Source organism: Balaenoptera borealis (assembly GCF_965194805.1).
Source record: "Balaenoptera borealis genome assembly, chromosome: 6".
NCBI classification, from domain to species: domain Eukaryota; kingdom Metazoa; phylum Chordata; class Mammalia; order Artiodactyla; family Balaenopteridae; genus Balaenoptera; species Balaenoptera borealis.
In genome coordinates, this window is record NC_138863.1 from 28,434,399 (window position 1) to 28,458,458 (window position 24,060).

Sequence of the window (24,060 nt, forward strand, 5' to 3'; positions counted from 1 at the left end):
TAGAGAGTTGATTATATAAAAATGATAAATACCCAAACAAACATGCAAGTGGCTTATTTTACAATACATTTGGTTTCTTGGTTTTAAAGTGTTAATATTTTATCCATTGGATAAATCAACAAATGCTCCATGTTCTCCTGTATGGAGAGCAGAGTATGAGCAGAAATGAGGTTTCTCATTTGTTGAACTTTAAACCTAACTGAACCTACTTCCAAAATTAATTTCCTGTTCATACGGCCAGAAGTCTATAGAAATGTAAATCAGATAATGTTTTGATAATCAGCTAATCAGGACTTAATTTACTACAGGAATAAATGCACTTCACTATCCCTTTTATATTTTCTCCACTAATACATTTTAATTGTGTGGAAATACAGTACTTCATAGGATTAACATGTCTATTAATAGAGCTTTAATCACTGAAGAAAAGCATTATGCCTACAGAATATGCATCTTCTGTGTTTTTTGCTGTTTTTAAATGGCTAGGTGGCTGAAGAGCCTACCACTTACAGGCGCAGCAAACTGTCTGAACAGCAGCTGCTCAGTTTAACTTACTCTTTTGAAGGGAAATATATATTTAACAAGACACAGAGATGTTAGAAAGTTTTAAGGAAAAGCTGATAGACAGCAATTTTTCAATTCAGACTCAAAATGAGACCATTACAAATAGTAGTCAACAGCAGAGGGATGAAACAAATGTGTATTAAACACTTTGTTGTAATGCTTTCCAACTCCCAAAGATCATAAACAAAAGCAGCCTATTATAAACATAACTCCTGGTGATTCTCCGTTCTACACAGAAAAGCGTTGTTTAGAATTAGTTTCTTCATAGCTGGACAGTGCCGCCAATGCTCCTGGGCTCAATGTCTATGAACACCCACACGTTTCCCTGCATGTTCTCGGATGTTGTACCTGGAACCAGAGCCCCAGTCAGCTCAGTTGCAGATTCTGAGAAAATTTCAGCTGCCATCATGGCAGGGATGGTGTTCACGATTACAGATTTTCCTTCCTTCAAGGGACCAGTTTAAAGACTGATGATAGTGTTGGTCAACGTCACTTTAGTTTCTGCAACTTCCAAAAGTACTTCTATTCATTTCAAATTCATTATCTGCTGTTACACTGTTTGCTAAGATTGCTACCAGCAATATCACCATGACCACCTGGTTTACATGATCACCAAAGTGGGCATTTTCACCAAAAGCCACTTTGACAGCTACTGACAGTCACTGGTCCCTTCTCTTAGTCACAACTTTCCTCGCTTCAGCTGTAAATATGCACTTTGGTAGTTGTGAATTATCTAGAGTAAGGGGCAAAGGTAACAAAAACAAACTCTTGCCCCTGCCTGCCATCTTGATCGGCCTCTGCTGTCCAATATAATCAAGAGGTGTCCTTTCCCATTTTCCTGAATGCCACCCACAAAGACAGGTTCACTGTCAAGCGGGCACTTCGAGAGTCTGCTGGAATTACCTCTCTGGCTCATCCTGCTTCCCACCCTTGGGGCCCTTCACCAGAGCCAGACTGGAAGCCTGGCGTTTCATGCCAATGTGAGCGTGCCATCTGTGAGGAGAACGTGCCTAGTTAACTCAAGGCCCCACAAAGTGCCGCTGTGTTTGCTGAGTGCCCTGGGTGAGGCCCCAGGGATGCTTCCCGGACTACCTGAGAGGTAGGTGTTTCCTAACTCAGCAGACTTTAGGGGAGGAGACAGGAACACAGGGATCTGAAACCTTTATATGTGGCTACCTGTACATCATAGTTTCTGTAACAACAGAACCTCAGATAAAAAGGAGAAAAAGACCAGCAAAAGCAAATACACAATGTGTGACTCAGGTTGAAATTATAACCTGTCAGTAGTCTAGAGGCCCTAAGACCTTAACAGTGGCCACTTGCTTCAAAGACCAGGCATGTGCCCCTTAAAAATGGACTGGACCTGGTAGACAGCTTTAAGAAAGCTGTCAAGTTACTGACTGTACCGTGTTGTTCTGGTAGTGAGCTTGTAAAATGTTTGGCAAAAACCACCAGAAAAATAATTTCAATTTATCAAGCAGAATATTACAACAATAACACATCAAGACCTACCAATTAATGAGGGGAAATACAAATTGTTATACTACAGCTAGATAGAAAGAAGTCTGTAATTTGATGTCTATTTCAGCTCTCTGCACAAGGTAACCTTTCTTAAAATGTAACATTTCTTAAAAATGTAAACTTTATGAGAGCAAATGAGGTATTGGAAAATGGTTAGAAAGTTCACGGTAACCTTACAAACTCACATGTCCTCAACTGTAACGTCCTTGAGGATCTGGCAGTAGTCCACATTCCATACAGCCTGATCGTCCCAAACCTTGGAGGCAAGAAGAATGGCTCCCAAAACAATTCTTTTCCAGTTAGTGGGGCAAATGTCGATCTCAGCATAAGTTAAAAGCCTTTCTAAGTAAACCTGCAAAAGTAGAGCACTGATCTTTGATTTTAGTTCAGTTTAAGTGCTGTGATAAGAATTGTTAGGAATGACAGATTTCATCTCTTTTTGACACCCCTTTTATTCCTAGGTTCTACAAAGACTTTGCTCAGCCAAGCCAAGGCCAGAGGCCAGGTCACAGTTGTAAGTCAGATATTTCTGTTAGTCTGATATTTCTACTCTGCCCGTGTGAATTTCCAACCCAATTTTGGTCACAGGAATGAAAGGACATCTCAGCAAAGGGCATTCTAAAGACACGCATTGTATTATTACCTTCCCACTTGTCAAGGGCAGCACATACAGCCCAGTGTCGACTTCAACTGTTCAGTAAATGCTTGAGTGCCTATCACGTGCAATGTTAACTACAAGACTGGTGGTGGTTGCATGGCGATTTTACATAACGCTTGAGTGTGTAAAATTCTGGTAAGACTGAGCACATCTTTACCCTCTCTTCAGAGTCACCAGTCCTTTTGCGGCATGAACTTAAAGATAAAAACTGGTGGTCAAGAGAGCCTCCCAGTGGCTGCTGCGTGGCACAGCAGGACAGGCAGTACAGAGGGGCTTTACAGCTGTCAAGTATTCCCATATTTTAGTGCCTTTTTCAGGAACACACATGCATACAAAGGGTAGTCCTTTTCATATCCCCAATTTTTCACATCTCCATTATCATTTCATTATTCGTTTCTGTCTTACATAATCTGCAGCTTAGTCAATTCTTTTGGTTTTAAGGTGGGAAGACCTGCCTGTGTCTGTATCCCTGGGGCTCCTCTAAACCTGCCGGTTTGTGAGATGATTTCATGGTTTCTTTTACATGTATCAAATGTCTACCCTACAAAGAACTGGATGGAGTTAACAGCTGAGCAAAGATTTGAGAGGTAAGCTGTGATTTGTTGTTACCTCTGTAGAAGAGTGTATATGCCATTTGACAAAAAGAAAAATGTCCAGTTTTAAAGAGTCTGTTTACTCTCTGAAGGGTTATCAGATTGACAGCTCAGATTCGCCCATGCCCTCCAAACTCTACTGTGTTTTCAAACACGGGTATTGAGATTATATGTTCTTAGTGAAATTCGGCTCCCATTCCCCAAAGAACTCAGCACTCTCTAGTACCCTAAGAACGACTCTCCCCGCAAGGTTCAACTCTCTACTTTATGGGACTAATCAGAGGCACTGAAACGACACTGGCAATCTCTCAACTTCCTCTCACCTTTGTACTGGCAAACTTGGTACACGTGCCGCTGTTCATTTACCCCACTTGCCCTCCTGTCTCGGAGGAAGCGAGATCTCTTTCTTTTCACTGAAGCTCACTCTCCTGTGAATGAAGTTGATCCCACCTCACTTCTGCAGAGCACTGTGCCCACAGTTAGTCTCTTTTGGAACAACTTCTCCCTCTCTGTCAGAGGCTTCCTCCAGTGTGAATGCTTCCATGTCCCCAGCCTGTCCCCCACTGGCCCTCGACGGCGTCCTCAGGGCTGAGGCCAGCTCCTCATCTCCCATCCTCTCCTTAACCCACTTCAGTCAGCCTCCTGCTGCTACCACTCTACAGAGACTACTCTTGCCGTGGTCACCGGTGCCTTCACACAAACCACCCAGAGCTCTTCGTCCCAGAGCTCCACTCCCCAGGCCTTCCCTCATAAATGAAAGAGCACTGCCACACGCCCAGTCGCTGAGACCAAACACCTGCACTTGAGTGTATCCTGCTCCAATCTGTTAGAACTTCTTGTTATCTCTACCTTCACTGGTACCCTGACCGCTTTTCTGTCTGTCACTTCTGACTTGTATCGCTGCCACTGCCTAACTTCTCTGCCTCCCAACAGACTACAGTCTGTTCTCCCCAAAGCAGCCAGGAGAGCCTCTTAAATTAAGACTACTTTATGCGCCTGCTCCAGATCTGCCAGAGGTTTCCCATCAAACAAATACCTTCTTCCCGTGGCCTGCAAGTTACGAGGCCCTGTGCGGTACGGCCTTGTCCTTCCGTGACCTCATCACCTATGCTCTTTCCCTCATTCCCCGCTCGGATCACAATGGCCACCTTGCTTTTCCTTGAACACACAGAACAAGTTCCTGTCTCAGAGCCTTGCACTTGTCCCCTCTGCCCGTAATGCCAGCTTACCTGATCTTCCTCAGTTCAGCCAGGTCCTGGGTTCAAACATTACCTCTTTAAAGAGGCTCTTCCTGAGCTTTCTAGTAAGCCCCTCTAATCACTTTATCCCTTTACCTTGCTTTCTCTTCATGGTTTTTACCACTACTTGAAATAGTCATCTTTTAAAAAACACTCATTAAAAAAAAACACTTATACTTTGCTATACACCTGAAACTAACACAACACTGTAAATCAACTGTACTCCGATAAAAAAAAAAAAAAAAATTTACGTCTTCCACACTTGCTCCATAAAGGCAAGAACTTTATTTATCCAACTTGTTCTCTCCTCCACCCCCCACATGTAGAAAAGTGACACAGAGTAGGTATTCAGTGACATGGTATTTATGACATGAGCAACTTCTTGGTAGCATTTAGCGTTTGGACCATACCCTCCTTCTTGAACCTCTCCTGGTGTCTCTTAGGGTTCTCTGCTGGGTTTCCTACCACTGTAGCCACTCCTCTGGGGGTCTGTCCCTTAAGTGCTGACAGTCCCTACAGATCTATCTTCTAGCCACTTTTTATTTTACATACTTTCTCTGCATTTGAACAGCTACACTTAATTCCCACCCTCTAGCTCAGATTCATGCTCCAATCCCATATATTCAAATGATTACTAGACACTGCCATTCTGCTGTCTCGCAGGTACATCAAGCTTAACTTGTCTACAAAGAAATGCCCCTCTTCCAACCCAAATACTCTCCTTCCTGCATTTCCTAGCTCTCCATATGCAAGCACCATTCCTGCCTCTCTCAAGCATGTGCTAAGCACTCCAAGTGGCCTGTAGCTCCAAGAAAAGGCCTGTGTCTGATCCAGTACCCGCTGAGGGGTCTCTTTTCAAAAGGACAAGCCTCCTGTCCTCAATTCTGCCTTGACAGGAGCCAGCAGTGAGGGGCCTAAGTATTCCTTCCCCGCAGACCACGCAGCTGACTTTCCCCCCTACAGGTTTGCTATAGGGAGGAGTAAAACAATCCCAACTACCTCTCACTTGAATATGATTTAGTATTCAAATGATAAAATCTTACCATAGGAATTCGGAATGGATGACAAAAAGGTCCTTACACAGCTGTAGCTTAGCAGGCTAACTAGAGTAAAGCCTTCTGAAGTCCTACTGGCACCCTAGTCCTGGGCAACTTCACATGCAGGCAATAAGAGGACAGCAGGGATGGTTAACACCATTATCCATTATCCACGGAACAGAGAACTGAGGGCAGTAGTTCTCAATCAGGACACACGTCAGAACTGCCTAGGCAGTACAGTCTGGGACTCAGCTTCAAACTACCCGGCACCTGTTTCTGCCTGTGGACCAGAGCGTTCAGTTATTGCCCCGCCCTACCACCACAACATGCGCCGTCTGTGTGTGCGTGTGTGCACTGTGCGTGCACGTGTCCCCTCAGGTGTGGAAGGAGAAACCAGAAATCTCTCCTGCTGCCTTTAATAGCAATTGTTTTGTGATGAGAAAAGCAACGGCAACATTTTAAATCATAATGATTATTAAAGCTCAAATGTGTATACTTTACTTTCTTTTGATAGGTTTCTCTTAATAAAGTTCTAATGATCATTTCAGGAACCTGCTTTCATTTGGGAAAAACAGGACCATACCATGTGTACAAGACAGAAATTTCTACAGATGCTTTATGAAAGAAAAAATATCTTACCAAAGTTACTACTGCACATTCAGCAGTTAGCTGTGCGGCACTAAAAAGAGTATGAACAAATCTGTAAATGAATTTGTGTTCAGGATCATGCTCGAAGTATTCCTCTGGAATCTTTTCTCGCTGAAAGGAGAAAAAATGCAATTTAAGTATCCATGGAAGAAAAATACTTAAAAGTACCCTTAAGATAGCAGTCTTCACACTTGGGCCCACGTGCCCCTTAAAATAATTTTGGTTGGGTGACATGTCTTGTAGTCTTTTAAATATAAACAATGGGATCCTAAAATACCACAGTGATCCAGTACTCACCACCATTCATTAAAGAAAAATACAGGCACAACCGCAGAAAATTTATGTATTTCCACGTTCCTCCCCACAGAATTCTAACCAAATGTAAACTATTGGGTTGGCCAAAAAGTTCATTTGGTTTTAAGTAAAAATAAAAGACACAGTTTTCATTTTCACCAAGCATTTTATTGAACAATATATTCACTAACCAAACAAACTTTTTGGCCAACCCAATATTTTTAGGCTCAAAAGTCTTGCTGATCACCATATGTCATACTTTTCTGTAATCAACTTTGAAAACACATTTCCAGTGTCCTGTAACCATAAGGCTCTAAGAATGTGCTGTCCTGTACAGCAGTCGCCAGCCACGTGTGGCTACAGAGCACCTGAAGAAGTGAATTTTAAAACTTTGTCATTTTAATTCGTTTAAAATTTAAACAGTTTTCTAATTTTCTTCTTAGAGGCCTTATCATATTAGGTTTATTTACAAATATTTATATTGTTTGATGCTATGGAAAATCATCCTTTAAAAAGATACATTTTCTGTTACTTGGGTATGTTTACTTACCTGCTCACTATTCATACAAAGTGCAACTCGGTTCATATCCATCAACCCCTTATACAACACGCCTTCGGGAAAATGACTAGACACAACATGGCGTGGGGAAGAAGACTTAAAGGAAGATGAATTTGAGTTCGAGCTGGAGGAAGTAATTTTCTTCTAGTAATTAATTTCAAAGCAAATCAGCATGAAATAAACACAACTGTATAAGAGAAAAATACCACTTCAATAAAACTGACACTTACTGTGAGTGGATGTAATCTCTCATCAAAAATATCCAAGGATCTATCTGCATCTCTATAAAATAAGAATGTGCATTTAAAAAATTAAATCAGGAGTTACTATCTTAGTAAAATATCTGCTAGGAGTAGAGAGAGGGGTAGAGGAAGCTTAACCTTCAACAAAGCAAACAGTTTTATAAATTCTTCTCCTGGATTCCACCCTTAGAAAGGTTTCCTGACCTATTTTTACTCAGCACATCAAGTTCCGTGAAATCTTTTCTACAACAACCAGCCAGAGTTGCCTCTATAAGCACTGACCCTCCCTAACAGGCAATGCTAGTAAACCAATATATTTTCACTCCTCTAACCTCACACTGGAATATGCAAGAACATTTTATAAAGCAGTGGTGGTGGGCAATAAATTCTTCTCACTTCAATCAATGTGAATATGAGATTCATGGTTTTTTCCCGTTTTTTTCTCTTTAGTTCTTTATATTCTTATTGTGTATTTCTTCTTGTCTCTTTTAAATAGTTTGAGTTAAAAATGTAATTGTCTTTTTATTTTAAAAGAAACCAGGCTTTTTAATTTAAAATTTCACCACACTAATACACTGCGCTCATTTGAACAGCGGTTCTCTAAATGTGGTCTGCAGGCCTCTGGGATTCTCCCCTATCCCCTCCCCTTCAGGAGGCCCAAGAGGTCAAAACTGCTTTTATAAGAATACTAAGACACTACCTGCCCTTCACATTGTGTGACATTTGCTATGGATGTATAAAAGCAAAAGTGGGTAAAACTGCTGGTTTCTGAGCATGAATCAAGGCAGTGGTACCAAACTGAATTAGAAGTCATTCAATTATTCACTGCCACTTGCAGTTAAAAATCTGCTTTAAGAACATCCTTGATAAAAGAGTAAAAATTAATAGTGTTCTTAAACCTTGGTCCTTCTTTTTAATATTCTGAATAAGTGGAAAGTATGCATTAAGCACTTTTACATACTGAAATATGGCTGTGTTAAGGAAAAGCACTTGTGACTTGGCGGTAAGTCATTTTTTTCATAGAACACCATCTTTATTTGAAACACTTTTTTCATCGAACACCATCGTTATTTGAATGTACAACTGACACAGTCATTCTTTCAAAAATGAACAAAGTGAGCCTGTCACTTCAAGGAAAATAACTCTAAAGTTATTTGTTGCCAATGATAAAATTCAAGCCATCAAGCTAAAAATATCAGGATTTTTGGAAAACTTCTCCCTTCTATTGTGAACTTGACAACTTCTCAACACTTAAAAGACTTTTCTGGTAAGACTGGTGGTGATACTAACAAAAGTGAGTTTTTGACACTGTCTAAAGAAATGTGAACCAATACTTTCCAAATGACCAATGTATAATATTATAAAGTCAGGTACAGGTAAAAAGATCTACTCAGTATGCATGACAGATCAATGGGTATTAATTTAACATAGTATTTATTACAAGTTCATTGATAAGGTTTAGAATTCCATTTTAACTAATTTAAGAAACTAGCACATGCAGACTTTTGGTACAGTATCAAAGAATATACCAAATTATCTGAAGGCTTTAAAAATACATCTTTTTCCAACTATATATCTGCAAGCGGCTGGATCTTCTTCATATTGTTTCTTCAAAACAAATGACTGAAGACAGAATAGATATGAGAATCAGCTGTCTTCTATTAAGGAGATACTTTTCTCTCAATATTTTTTGTTGTGGAAAATAGTTATTTTTCATTAAAAAAAAAATGACTTATGTTAAACACTGGGGTTCCCAATCAGGGGTGATTTCGTCCCCCAGGGGACTTCTGGCCATGGCTGGAGACAGTTTTGGTTGTCGTAATGTGGAGGGAAGAAGGTGCTACTGGCATCTAGTGAGTAGAGGCCAAGGGTGCTGCTATATATCCTATAACACACAGGACGACACCCCACAACAAAGCATTATCTAGCTCAAAATTTCAATAGTGCTAAGGCAAACCCTGTTTGAACATACAATGGATTTAATTTTTTAAATTCTCAATTTCAATTTCTAATACAGTAAATTATCAATATAACCCATATAAACAAATACTCTTTGGGATGCTCAGTAACCTAAGAATTAAGGGTCCTAAGATAAAAATAAATGATTCACTTCTATATTGTAATAAAAGCACTCGAATAATAAAAGCTTATGCCAGTAACATCTATAGTTATTACCTAACACTAAACTTGACACCTTGTAAATTAATTAGCTGGAATAACAAGATAGGTTTTAAAAGAGCTCACCTGTTCTTTATGTGGTAATATATTGCTAAGGTCATACTGTGGAGGAAAAAAAAATACATTGTAATAACTGATTTTTATCATATCAGGCCTGAAGACATTTTTAAAAAGGGGTTAGCAAGGAGGGAAGACCTTCCAGAGGCCCAGTGGCCTCGAAATCCTCGAATTCAGAACAGTACCACATGGGTGCTTTCCCCCTTGTTTTAGGTTCTTCAGCTTTTAGCAAAATTAGGAGACCCAAAATGCTAGATATGCTGTTAGAAGGCATGTTTTGGTTGATTATTATAATATATAAATTATTACATATTTCCCCTGTCATTTGTCCTTCTACCCACAAAACCTTCTGTCCTGTACAAGTTATATCTATCTATACACATGCTTAAATTTAAGCCATATAGTAGTTTGTGTGTGGGGGTGTGTGTGTGTGTGTGTGGTTTTTTTGTTAGCCCCTGCATTTCAGTTGATTTAGTTCACTATCCACCTACCCATCCGTTTTCCATTATTTCCCTAAAAGTAAATAATAAAAGTGCTCTATACCAAAATGATTTAAAATCACTTTTACATAATTATTAGAAAATTTAATAGCAAACTTTTATAGCCATAAAACTGATGATAGGTCTAGCTATCCTGAAATAAGCAGTGCTAATAATACAGCATAATACTACACAGTATACTATTAATGACAGGTATTTCCAAATTATTTTAAATAAAGTATTAACGAACAGATAGATACAAGTCCTTAGGTAGTCTTTTTTAAGTTACTATATTCCTAAGTTATTCACAGCTGTTGTATATTAGGCAACAAAGGGGTTCTCTGGTTAAGTTATATGCTCCCCTTTGTTCTCAGTGTCTAAAATGAAACTCAAAATAATTGAGGGAAGGCAAATCTGAATTTTATAATAGGTCTATAGAATCTTAGCACTTGTATAAAGGCCTGTAACACCGTTAGCATCAAAGATGGATACTTCTATAGTGCTTCAAAGTTTCATCTTCAAATTGATTTTAAAATCACAGCATTAGAAGTTTTATGATGGAAAGGACCACTGAACCGTAGATGACATTTAATTAAACAACCCATTTTACAGAGAAGGGAACCAAGGCTTAAAACTGACTTACCTAAGGTCCCACTAATTATCAGAAGCAGTTCTCTTTCTCCTGCCCTCTAACCAAATAGTGGCTCCCAAGCTCAGCTGCACACTGGGATCATCTGAGAAGCTTTAAAAACTGCCTGGCTTCTGCTTCAAGATGTTCTGATTTAACCGGCACTGGGTATGACTTGGGCATCAGGACTGTTTTTAAAGATCCCCAGATGACTGCAGCATGCAGCAAAGTTTAGGGATGAATGAGTTAGGGTTAAGATCGGAGAATCACTCGGGATGCTTTTGTCCATATAATCATGCTTCACATCATTCCCCATCTTGTCAAAAGGTGTGTGTGCGTGGGTGAGAGAGAGACAGACAGACAGACAGACACACAGACACTGTGTCTTGGAGGCGGGGGCAGGCGGGTGGACTTTGTGCATCCAGAAACATATATCTTGAAAAGTTGCATAAGTGATTCTAATAAGGCTCACCTACCCCACTGAGAACAACTACCCCACTGAAAACTAACCCCATGATAAACATTTTCAAAATCATTCCTAAAAGCCAATTGGCCCTATTAATTTTCTCAGTAAACCTTTATTTCACCAATAATGAATGTGATGAATGATCATTTTTAAAACTTCATGAGAGCAAATTAAAATTTACTGTACTTCCAAAAATTAGACTAGGTCGGGAAAAAAAAGGATGAAACCTACTTGTCTGAGCAAGGTTAATCTTTTTTTTTTTTTTTTTAATTTTATTTAATTTTACTTATTTTTGGCTGCATGGGGTCTTTGTTACTGCGCGCGGGCTTTCTCTAGTTGCCAAGAGCGGGGGCTGCTCTTTGTCGTGGTGCGCGGCCTTCTCACTGTGGTGGCTTCTCTTGTTGCACAGCACGGGCTCTAGGTGCGTGGGCTTCAGTAGTTGTGGCACACGGGCTCAGGAGCTGTGGCTCGCGGGCTCTACGGCACAGGCTCAGTAGTTGTGGCGCACGGGTTTAATTGCTCTGCGGCATGTGGGATCTTCTTCGAACCTGTGTCCCCTGCGTTGGCAGGCAGATTCTTAACCACTACACCACCAGGGAAGTCCCTGAGCAAGGTTAACCTTCAAAGTACTTTTGAATTATATACTGGACATCAGACTCTTTTGAATTCAAAAGAAGCTGCGACTCTAGCCAAAGTAGAGTGGTTTTTGTACCCACAGATTCAGTGTCTTGGCTGAATAAAAGCATTCAGTGATGATGTGATAAGTGCCCAAACTCAGGACTTTAGAGATGGGGCTCAGTTTTTGCTGAAACATGATTTGACTGCAACTATTATTGTAAGCAAGAGAGGAAAGTTACATTATTATGACTGTGAACTTGCTGTCTTTAATTAAAGTAGAAGTTACTGATAATTTAAATAGCTAAAAAAAAAGCTGGCACATTAAAAACCAATTAAAAATATAATTAGCTTATAAAATTAAGACAACAAATAAAATTAAGGATAAGGACATTAATATTTTCAAATAGCATTTCCCAAACTGTGTTCTGGAAAATCAACATTCATATCCTAAGGAGATGTTAATGTTTCGTGGACAACCGCGAGGGAGGAGGCAAGAAGCTCTGCATCCCGTTTGGTTTTTTTCTCTTAAATAAGCTTGAAAGGTTCATCATTAGGGTGTTTTGAAAGTGCATCTCCAATTGTGGACTATGAGGTGCTCCCAGAAATTAAAGAATAGTTTCCATCATCATGACACTGTTCGTGTCTCCTTAAGTATAAGCCTGACCACAGCCATGTTTCTGAAACCTCACCTCTTTTATTGTTCTCTGCTGTGATTGATACAGTGTGTTGGAGATATATTTATACATATAAACAAAAATTAAATGTGTCTATTAAGTTAAAACCTCAGTTGAACAAATTTCATCTACAAAGAAATTAAGCTTGAGTGTGTATTTCTTAAGACTGGTTTGATATATTCTCCCCCTCTTTGGGGGACAGGAAGGAGAAGTAAAATTTCATACAGAAATAGTGCAGGAAAAAAAAAAATGCACAGTGGGATAAATCTGACAAAATCCAATTAAATTTAAATGCAGATTCGCTTTGGTGCCAGTAGGGGACAAGCTGTTCCTTCTTCTAAGAGTAGCTTCCAAAGTAGTATACATTGTTTGAGGACTACAACTCATAAAGAAATAATTTTTTCTAGAAATAGCCAATAAAAAGTGCCTCTCTTTCTCATTATGTTCAACAACGGCTTAACAACAGAAATGCGTCAAATAAAGATTTATACTTTTTCTGGGATTTCTTATTTGCTAACTGGCTTTCCCTTCTATCATGAGCTCTAAGATTAAAATGGAAACTGAAAATTCATATTTAGGTCCTTGAAATCAATGTATAGTTGACACCCATTTTTTAACCTGATCACTGAAAAGGACAATTCAAATGAATGAAATTATGTATGGCTAGGATGCTTTTAGCAATAAGGGGGTCTGTCACTCAGCCCTTGGCAACCTACTTGTACTCACCATTTTACTGTGGTTCTAAGATTAGGCTGGCTGACTGTGCTGTCATCTAGAAATATTGTTGAGCATGAGCTATACTTTTTAGTAAGCTGCCCTGGAGATACCTGAAGGGGAAGGGAAATAGAAGAAAATGTCACAGTAAGTTAAACCTATAAAGTGTGTTTTTTTCCTTGGTTAAAATGTCAAACGATAAAGCATTAAGATTTTTCTTACACTCCATGAACTGCCTGAGTGTGATATCATGTGCAGCTCTATGGGAAACCTCTATACTCTGACTTCCACAGACGAGCTTTGAGAAATGGGTTATAAAATGCTGCCTTGATATAGTACCTATAATCAAACCTGGCAAGCGCCTATTATAAATTACCTTTATAATAATGTAAAAAGTTTAGAATAAGATTTCAGGGTTTTTTCCTTAAGCAATGAAATGCAGCTGAGATTTCCTATTTCTATTCATTTACTACACTAAAACGTAATGCTTTCTGTAATACCGATGCCGGAGCATTTCACTGCAGTCAATGCACACCAATAACAAATGTACTCGTTCAGGAGACAGTGAGACGAGACAAGCGTTTTCGAATCAGAGGCTGGGCATGCCAGGGCTGCTCTATCGCTAAAAAGCTGGGGGCCGTAAGTCTCTCTGGGCCTCAACTTCCTTATCTGGAGGACAAAAAGGTACTGCTTAAGGATTCTCTCGCATCCAAAAAAAAACGGATAAAACAACTCTGAGAATTTAACTTCTCACTTCATGTTTAAGTAAGACTGCCATTACATTACTCAAGTGAGAACCTCAGAGAATACTTGCCATTCATTTCAAAATTGTACTAATTCTGTTCTACGTGTTATTTGACACTCCTGCCTCACCCATGCTGCTCTCTGCCTGCAGTGCCTTTTTCTTCCTCCTGTCCCAGCAAGCTTGACCCCATCTTCCTCTAGGATCCCTTTGCCAGCAGGCACACCACAAAACTTCTCACTTTCTGCACACTCACACATCTAATTTACCAACTGTTCCATGGTCTCAGCTGCTTGCATAGTACCACCCTCTTAAGTAAACAAGCTTCTCCAGGTTAGGAAGATTCTTCTCCTACCTCCAGCTACTGAGCACAGAATCTGGGACAAATTAGGATTCAACAAGTGTTTGAGAAATTATTTAAGATCAGTTACAACTGGAGGTAAATCTTACTAAAGATACAAATTCGTGAGAATTTATCTACAGTGGTGTTGGATAGGTGACAAAGAACTTTTTGAGACCCTCTAGAGAATGAACTATCTTTAAAACACTTTAGAAGTATCCATTTATTTGTGAAGAGCCCATGAACATGGCAATAGTCAAATACTAAAATGGCCTAAACTATGTTAGGACAACTCTCTTCCTTAAAGTAAGGCCAATAACCAAATCCCAATCACTGAAAGCCACTGGAAGGAAGAGTAGCATTCTTTAATACCACAGAATACAAACAATTTTAAAGCTGGGTTTTGGTTTTGGTTTTTGTTTGCTTACTAATTCAGATGAGCCTTCCTTCCTCCTATTAATATAAAATAGTTTTCACCATGCTGTCACACTCTCCCATCAATGTCCTCCACAAATACATGAAAGGTGAGGCAGGGAGAAAATCTAGTTGATGCTTTTTAAAATACAGAGCATTTAAATAAAAATTGCCAGTATCCAATAATCAGAAATATCCAAATGGCATATATAAAACACCATTTTGCTTGTTTCAGATGCTTTATGCAAAGCCACTTATTCCTTATTAACAAAAAGTTCTAGATGTAACATATTTGAAAAGTATCACTGTTTGGAAGACTAATTTCTCCTTCAAGCTAGAAATGTTTTAAACTAAAACTCTGATATGGTCCTTAAGCTATTTGGTTAATGTGTAATTTTAGAATCTCAAAAAACAGATACAGCATGAAAAATGAAAATTCACTCATTCAAATACTTTGACTCTAAACGAAGCAGGTTATCTTTTAAGGTCACTACTATTAGGGTATAATATGACATACACTACACGTAATAAAAGTCAATTCTGACCAAAAATCTATATATATGAGGGGAATAAAAATAGTAAGGAAATGTACCAAAATATAGACTAGTTGGTAGAGCTCTGGGTGCTATTTATCCTGTTTTCCTCTATTAAAAACTTTTTTTTCTATTATGAATGTATATTGATTTGTCTTTGGAAATATTACTGCTAAAACATTTAAAATTTTTAATTAGATGTGGTCTATAGTCCTATGGGGGCTCATTTAATGTATCAGCAACTTACAGTCTACTGGCTCGATCCTACAAAAGAAACACTTCCACAGGCCTACTCCTGAAACTATTCAAACTTTCCAGCATCTAGTGTTCACTAAAGGATGGCAGAATTGAAGCCTCTGAGCAAAGCCTAGATATGTTAGCTGCCAGCAGATTACTTTCCTCTCATCTTGCTTGAAAATTTAAGATAACTGTCCTTTATGATTAAAGCCTTACCATTGCTGGCTCACAACCTCAATAAACTGCACTGACACACATAAGGGTATAAAATGCAAATACAAAAAAAAAAAAACAAGTAGCAAAAAACACTACTGACAGTTTAATGTTCATAGGTATTATTTCAATTGGTCACTGAAGAAGAGTATTTATCTTCATTCAGCACTAAGGACAAAATACATGGACTTTTACAATCTTTATAAGGGGAAAGGTTGCTTAGTAGACTTCAGGTTTAATGGTGAAGACTAGAAAATAATCATACCTAGGAGGCTAGTAAGTAACAACCCTCAAAGCTTATCATTAAAGGTCAAGTGCCTGTTGAAATCCTGCCCCCACCCAATGACTCTTCCCATTGTGCCTACTGCCTCTGATTTTAACCCATTAAAAGAATAAAGCTGGAGAGAGCGAGAGTACGAAGGGCGGCAACCCGAGTCATGGCAGGACAGGCATTTAGAAAGTTTCTTCCCCTCTTTGACCGAGTATTAGTTGAAAGAAGTGCACCCGAAGTTGTAACCAAAGGAGGCATTATGCTTCCAGAAAAATCGCAAGGAAAAGTATTGCAAGCAATGGTAGTAGCTGTTGGATCAGGCTCTAAAGGAAAGGGTGGAGAGATTCAACCAGTTAGTGTGAAAGTTGGAGATAAAGTTCTTCTCCCAGAATATGGAGGCACCAAAGTAGTTCTAGATGACAAGGATTATTTCTTATTTAGAGATGGTGACATTCTTGGAAACTATGTCGACTAAAATAAGTCACTATTGAAATGGCATCACGTGAAGCTGCCCGTTCCCCCAATGGCATCACGTGAAGCTGCCACTGAAGTTCTGAAATCTTTCATCCTGTAAATAATTTCCGTGTTTCTTTTATAATAAAGTAATGATATCCAAACTAATGATATTCAGTGTCTCTGAAATTTAGTTTTCTCTGTATTGATTTAAACATTCCCAAATAAAAGTATATAAATGAAAAAAAAAAAAAAAAGAGAATAAAGCTGAAGTTCACTTTTTTCTTCCCCCTTTTCACAAGTTTTGGATACGTTTATTAAGAATCAATGACTTTAACTGAAAAGTCTGTAATGCTCCATCTATGTTGCACATTAATGGACAATATGGTAGGGTGAGTGGTTTGAATAGAATTCATACTCCAGGCCTTAGTAGAAAAGTATAATATTCTAATTATAGGTATAATCAAAAATATTGTCTGAATTAATATCGTTAATTATATTGAATTAAACTTCAAACTCAGAACCTATATTCAAAGAATAAATCTAAGTTTGAGTAGACTGACCACAAATCTATTTCCTCTCCCCCTTCTTTCAGATATCATCTCATTAGAATTAAAGGCATTTTTTAAAAAAGCTATACATAAGACAGGATAAACAGCAGATGATTTTTAATGTTTGAAAGGTGAAAAGACTAGATAAAGGAGTGGTAACTGACATGGCAGAACAGAGGAAGCACAACCTTGGTACCTACAGAGAGTGACTAGGACAGGAACAAGAAAACCAGTTTGTCTTACAGAACCCAAGGCAGGCTCAGAGTTCAGAGGCGTGGTCCCCAAATCCTTGCAGTGAGGCCCATCAGTTAACGAGTTGTCCAAGTGATGCTTCCAATTAGATCTTAACAGACAGCCAAGGACCATCACACGTTTGAGGGAAGCCCCCAACAAGTAAGAGATCAAAACAGGAAGAAGGAATGGGACTTCCCTGGTGGCGCAGTGGTTAAGAATCCGCCTGCCAATGCAGGGGACACGGGTTCAAGCCCTGGCCCAGAAAGATCCCACATACCACAGAGCAACTGAGCCCACGCGCCACAACTACTGAGCCTGCGCTCTAGAGCCCATGAGCCACAACTACTGAAGCCCACACGCCCTAGAGCCTGTGCTCCGCAACAAGAGAAGCCACTGCAATGAGAAGCCCACGCACCCAACAAAGAGTAGGCCCAGCTCACCGCAACCAGAGAAAGCCCACGTGCAGAAACCAAGACCCAATGCAGCCAAAAAATAAATAAATAAAATAAAATATAAGGATGCTTTAAAAAAAAACAAAACCAAACAGGAAGAAGGAATTGATGGGAGTGATAAAAACTCAGGAGCAAATGAGAACTTGAAATTGCATCAGTGAAAAAAAGAATGACAGGATATAAGAGAACTCTATAAATTGAAAATAAGGTAGACAAAACAATATATTCAATAGAAGGATTAGAGCACAGTCAAGGAAATCTCCAGGAAGCAGGACAAAAAGACAAAATGCAAAGCAGGAGGGGAAAAAAGTTAGTCATCGGGTAAGTCTAAGACTTCCAACATCCGAATAATAGGAACCTGGAAGAAAAAAAACAGAATATCAAAGAAACACACAAAAAAGGTCTATACCAAACCAAATTATGAAATTTCAAAATCCCAGGGAGAGGGAAGGTACTAAAAGGTTCCCGAGAAGGAAGGGATGGGGGAAAATGACTAAAATTGGTAATGTACAATGTACCATACAATGTCAACAGGTTTAAGAGCAACAGTGTAAATGAGAAGATGAGAGGGAAATGTCTTCAGAACGGCAAAAATTAGTTTCAGCTGAGAATTCTATACTTTATCAAATAGAAGGAGTTTCAGAGAGGCTAGATCTCTATAAACTTTCTGCCCATGTGCCCTTTTCCCAGGAAAATGTGCTCCAGTAAAACAAGGAAGTATAACAAGACAAGAGGGAAACAGAATCTAGGACATAGGGGATCCAACATAAGAGAGCAGAGTTATGTGAGATCCCAGATGACTTCACACAGATATCCCAGGAAAAGAGGCATAGAGCAGGCCTAGGGGAACACTAGTCTATATGGGAGTAGGAAGACAAAAGATTGGGGAAAAGTGTCTCCAAGAAAAAAATGGAACAGATGTGGCTTAGTAGACGGAAAATTTTTTTGATAGGCATGTGACAAATGTTAAAACATTTGGGGAAAAAAATAGCTGTTAGAAAACAGGCAAGCGAATATAGTCAGGAAATTAATTCCACAGAAAGAATGAAGAATGTGAAAGCAGGGAGACTGGGCAGGGAGCTACTTAACTGCATTTGGCTGTGTGAGATCACGTTGGCTAGGAAAAGGGGGATTGGGTTATCCTAGAGAAGTGCAGAAGTGCTCCAATTTCATTAATATTTAAGAAAAAGAATGAAGGGTGTACAAGGAGGAGGCACAGTCAGAGAACTATATGGCTCAGCAATGCACAATATTTGCAGAGTCGTAGTAATGTAAACATTGATTCTGATTTAGTAAAAACTGATACATGTTGAGGGAACACAGGGAGGGAAATAACGTCATGGTGGACCGAAGAAGCTAAGCTGTCACCTGCTATGACAAGAAGTCAATGGACAGTGCTAAAAATTAACTTACCTGTCATACTTTTATTACTTTGGTTAAAAAATAAGATCAAAAAAATAAGGCAAAAGAATTTAAGGCAGATCTTTATACTACAACCATATTAGTGAAATTTAACTTAAATGTCAGAACCCTTAAAAAATGGGCACTACTAAGTCAAAGACTTTCCTGAATACATTTGATAATTAGGAAAACAGAGATTTAGAAAATCTACCAAAAAGAGGTCCATGCTAACAGTATTGGATCCGTCATATTTTTAGGAATCATGGCAGACATATTTTTAATTCAAACTATTAATTTCTTAACTTTTCAACTGTTTACTTACATGGTTTAAATGGTTGCTCTTCCTCTTTTCCCGCACTAAGAATAAAAAAAATTAACTGATGAATTCTGATACAAATGCCATAGAAAAATAAAAGTAGTCACTAATTATTTGATGGATTACCAATAACACAATGAGATAAAATTCCATTCTATTTTTTAAAATAATTTCCAACAAAATATATAATTTAAATCACCCAGCAAGATGAGTCCTATAAATAAAATCTAAAAACTTAGTTTCACTTTTTTGACCTAATAGATATTCTGTATTAGGTACAAATGAAAGACTCCCCATTTACAAAAGAAAAGGACAAAGCAAATTAGGCCAGGTGAGAAACTTAGCTAATAAAAAAATTTACCTGCTGCATAGCTGAACTACTAGCCAGGAGAATTTTCTAATTCTTCATTTACACACAGCATACTTTAATTACCACAATCTACAGATGACAACTCTAAGAACCAGTTTCTGGCCAGGCACTCATCTCCGAACGCACCAGTATCTCTGGAAGCATCCTGAACCACTTAATGGTAACCTACTCAAATACCTTACTGAAAAAATACACAACTGGAAAGTAACCTACGTTAAACGTAAATTTTAAAATGAGTGTGCTGACCTAAATGAACATATCTACAGCACACAAAACTGTTTTGCTCCAACAAAGGCCAGAAGAATAAAAGCCTGAAGAGGGTCTTAGGCCACACTCTTGCTCACATTGCCTCCTTTAACTCCAGACAGGCATCACAGGCACGGATTCCTTAAGGCTGAAGAGAGAGACAGGCATGGGACAGCTTTTCTTTTACTGTCTCCAGAGCCCCTCTACATGTGAGCAGCTCATGGCTCTGGAAGAAACTGAGAAATAGAGCAAGCCTAACCAGAAATGAGTGGCTCAAGTACACACACTAGAAAAATGCAAGTTAGAAACCCCAGGAGCTTCCAGGTTGGTGAACAGGTAGTACCCTTGCAGAGGGCATCAAAGCTCTGTGCCCTGTCCCCATGCCTGGCCCTATGCATCTCTTCCATCTGGCTGTTCCTGAGTTATATCCTTTTATAAAAACCAGTGATCTAACGGAAAAAAACAAAAAGCAAAACAACAACAACAAAAAACCAAACCTCCGTTTTTTATTGTGCTGCTTCACTTTAAATATCATGGAATGTTCACTTCTTGTATTCCTGCTCTCGTAATCAACTGAAAAACTTGGTCACGTATGGCTTTTTAGCAAATAAACTAGGATTTAACATAACATTAAGGAAGACAAGCAGGCAAGCAGGAGTGCAAAAAATTCTACGGTTCTGATTCTCATCTTAAAACAAGGAGGACACAGGAAATTTATATGAGTTTCACATGCTGAGGATAATCTTCTGGAAAACCCCATATGGCATGTTGCTCTTATTACCCTGGCACAGCACTACATTAGGATGAGAAAGTTTTGAATAGCTTCAAAGTTCTGAGTAGCATAAATCTGGATGTGAGATAGGCTCGTCTGGTTGAACACTGTGTAAAACAGGGCCAAAATCACAAGGCTCAATTCCCATATATAACAACTGATTTTTCTGATTTGATCAAATGGAAACCTAACTGTGACCTAAACCCTATCATTTGTCTTTAACATATGTGCTCTTTGGAGCAAGGGGAAAAGGACAAAGTAGCATGGAGAAATAGACCACATCTAAATCATGTGGCCAGTTGACTATGTTGATAAAGAGGTGGCAAAATGTATAAACAGATAGTCTAAGTGTTCTCCTCCCTAAAACACTGACAACTAAAGGAAACTGTATCATCAACATATTAAAATAAGACAAGTGAATACATAAAAAAAGTGAAACATTTAAACCACTGTAAGAGTTTTTCTAAATACCTCCTATAATACACAAAACAAAAACAGTTTTCACTCTTTTTCTCAGGGAAAAAAAAAGCATTGCCTTACCATCTGTTTGAGATTTGCTCAGAAAAATTGTGCTTGCCCTTGGGTGGTCAGAAGGGTTTGGTTCCAAAGCTAAGTCTGTGTAGGAAGAAGAGAAAAAGGTGTGGTGATTTAGTTGAGTAGAAAAATACATGATTTTAAAGATAGCTACACATTGATTGAAACCACTTTTAATAGTCTTGAGAAGAGCTTTTAGTAATGACAAAAAGGCAATTTTAGTAAAGGCACAATATAAAAATTCTATTGGGAAACAGCAAAGTTGTAGAAACTCTCCATACATGTGGAATAAAACCATGGCTATGTCTTAGACTTCTTTAACTTGCACCTAAATAATCTATGCCATTTTTAGATGAATCATCTATGTGACTCCCCTCCTATTTATCAATTAAAAATTCAGTCACCCTCTTTTAAAGCTGCTATTACTAGCACATTCCAGGAACAGTCTCAAGAAGCAAGTTATGCTGTGGCCAACTACTGTCAGATACCAGCTCAATATATCAAATATGCCAAAACGAAGTGAGTTGCTTTTGGCAAATGTTCTTCAGACAATCAAATGGCTAATTCTAACTCCATTCAACAAATGAACTCATTTAATTGGCTGTGGTTTATCTGGGGGCTATTCATCATGGCAGATTTAAGAGGACTACATAAAAGTTCAATGTCCTAATCTAGAGGAACACTTCCATGATAGTGATTTTTAACTTTGCCCTCTATTTCCAAAGCTAAACTCACCTCTTCATTCCACGCTGCATGATTAATTTGGGGCTTCAATAAGAGTACTTTCTGGAGCAGATCATAGGGCTACTAGAAAAACATTTTGGCCATACCTACACGAAAAGGTGGGTCTGCCTGTAGCCCACCTTGCACCAAGGTGGGATAGCGTCTTCTATTTAGGCAGAAATACAAAACAAGCACAAGCTACCACACAGGATAGTAAGGTTGTTGTTTAAAACAAACAAACAAACATAAAAGCCCTATGACACTTCCTCAGCAAAGTCCATCTCAAACCATTTAACCAATCTTTTAAGAAACTGGACCAAGATTCAGATAAAGAGTAATGGTTAAGGCAATTATTTCCCAAACCACATCATAACTGATCTGTTTTTGAAAGATGGCTTTGATGGTCAAAGTGAAATACAAATATATCCCTGCCTCTTAGAGAATCCAAAGAATACACACATTGATATATTAAAAACTAATTAGTCTAGTAGTGAATTCTGTCTAACCCAGCATTCCACAAATGTATCTACCTAGAATCCCCTTTTCCCACCCAGAAAGAATTTTGCACGAACAGTAATTTGGGACTTCCCGTCTTAACAGGAATCTGAGCCATCCATTTTAATGTCATTGCCAGCACTAGTAATTTACAGAGCTAAACCAACTGCTTTGTTCTTCATGAAAATTCCTTCACTGAATTTGAAGTTTATCAAGCTGCTTTTGGAGAAAATATTCTATTCAACATTTTTATGTAAAAGACCCATATAATTATTTTAAAGTTTTTTTCTCCTACATATTTGAAAAACTAAGACAATGGGAAAATAAATTATTTCAGCTGTACACAAAATGGCAGGCAGAGACTTTCACAGCTGCCTCTAACCTATAGCTTCCGAAAGAATTCATGACTACTTACCTATACCAAAAAGAAAGTAAATAGACTACATTTGAATCTAAAAAATAAGCAGAAATGTTTGCAAAGTAGCTGTATTATTTATCAGTGTCTATGGCATGGTAAAACTTAACAATTTTCAATGGAAGTCCAGGAAAATTAAGTGCCAGAATCAAAGAGAAGCAAGCTTTAACACACACACACACACACACACACACACCCGCCAAACCAAGATGTGCTACTACAGATCTAAATACAAAAATCAAGAAGGCTGGGATAAAAGAAATGACAACATGCAAAAAAAAAAAGTAAACTTAGCCCAAGTGACCAGAAAAAAGCTGGCACTCTCCCTACTCTATCCTAGGGGGTTCAAAGGTAGGCACAGGACCCAGGACCGGCCAATCAATCACAGCTGTCCTGGGACTTCCCAAGAAAAGAGAAAGGCAGAACTGTACTCTAGGATCCTTAGCTAGTCTTGAGCTGCTGGACACTCCCCTTGCTATCATGAGGGGAAAGGCTTTTCAGGAGACATCAACAGAGGAGAGCAGAACTGAGGAGATCATTTAACTCCTGGGTCAAGTAGTGCTTAACTCTGTGATGTTCTTTTAACTTGCAACTGAAGGAGACCTGGTTAATCAGCAGTACTGATGATCACACTAAAGGTGGGGAAAGGTAAAAGTCACTTGCTCATTCCTTTAACAAATATCATGAACAAAAATCTGCATGAGACAAAACGATGCTCTGTTTAAAAATTACACACAACCATTCACAATCATTAACACACAATGATTCACAACCGTTACTTTTAGTTGCTTTTCTTATACGTTAAAAAAAGCTCTAATTAGTGTACAATTTATGTCTTCTTGTTACTAACAAGCGCTCTCCACCCCACTGTTGCATATTTATTGTCTAATGAATACACACTGGCCCATCAAGTGTTATTCCTATACTGGACTTAGCCAATCCCCTATTGCTGGGGATTGGTGCTTACAAAGTTCTATTCTTAAAATATTATGAGGAAAATCTTCATGTACATAGTTTTTTAAAATAATGGTTTTATCTCCTTAGCAAAGATCTTCGGAAGTGGAATGACTAAGCCAAAAGGTTAGATCACTTTCACGGCTCCATGTACAATGCTAAATTGCTTCCTAAAGAAGGTGGGGGGCACATTAGGGTATAATGCTACCAATCATGACATTTTGAG

The 24,060-nt window shown here is 38.6% G+C and overlaps 1 protein-coding gene, 1 long non-coding RNA gene and 1 pseudogene across 7 annotated transcripts in view; 2 read left to right on the top strand and 1 right to left on the bottom strand.

The window, feature by feature from the left end:
- Positions 1 to 24,060, bottom strand: part of CCNYL1 (cyclin Y like 1) — a 51,278-nt gene that overhangs the window by 13,900 nt on the left and 13,318 nt on the right. For 4 of the 5 annotated variants that reach the window (XR_014246055.1, XM_082397144.1, XM_082397145.1 and 1 more), the window contains exons 2-8: positions 21,254 to 21,328; positions 19,332 to 19,366; positions 13,181 to 13,281; positions 9,599 to 9,634; positions 7,343 to 7,394; positions 6,251 to 6,370; positions 2,271 to 2,437 (exon numbers count right to left, since the gene is read on the bottom strand). Coding sequence is in view for 4 of the 5 variants with exons in the window: in XM_082397144.1 (XP_082253270.1) it covers positions 2,271 to 2,437; positions 6,251 to 6,370; positions 7,343 to 7,394; positions 9,599 to 9,634; positions 13,181 to 13,281; positions 19,332 to 19,366; positions 21,254 to 21,328 (586 nt within the window). In the remaining variant the exon portion in view is untranslated. The remainder of the gene's footprint in view (positions 1 to 2,270; positions 2,438 to 6,250; positions 6,371 to 7,342; positions 7,395 to 9,598; positions 9,635 to 13,180; positions 13,282 to 19,331; positions 19,367 to 21,253; positions 21,329 to 24,060) is intronic. The other variant, XM_082397146.1, reaches the window with a different exon arrangement.
- LOC309631128 lies at positions 2,432 to 6,340 on the top strand. Its single transcript, XR_014246079.1, has 3 exons — positions 2,432 to 2,599; positions 3,185 to 3,330; positions 6,160 to 6,340. It is a non-coding gene; the product is annotated as an uncharacterized lncRNA (long non-coding RNA).
- On the top strand, positions 14,677 to 16,542 carry LOC309631120 (10 kDa heat shock protein, mitochondrial pseudogene; annotated as a pseudogene). The gene has a single exon. The product of its transcript is annotated as a 10 kDa heat shock protein, mitochondrial pseudogene (transcript).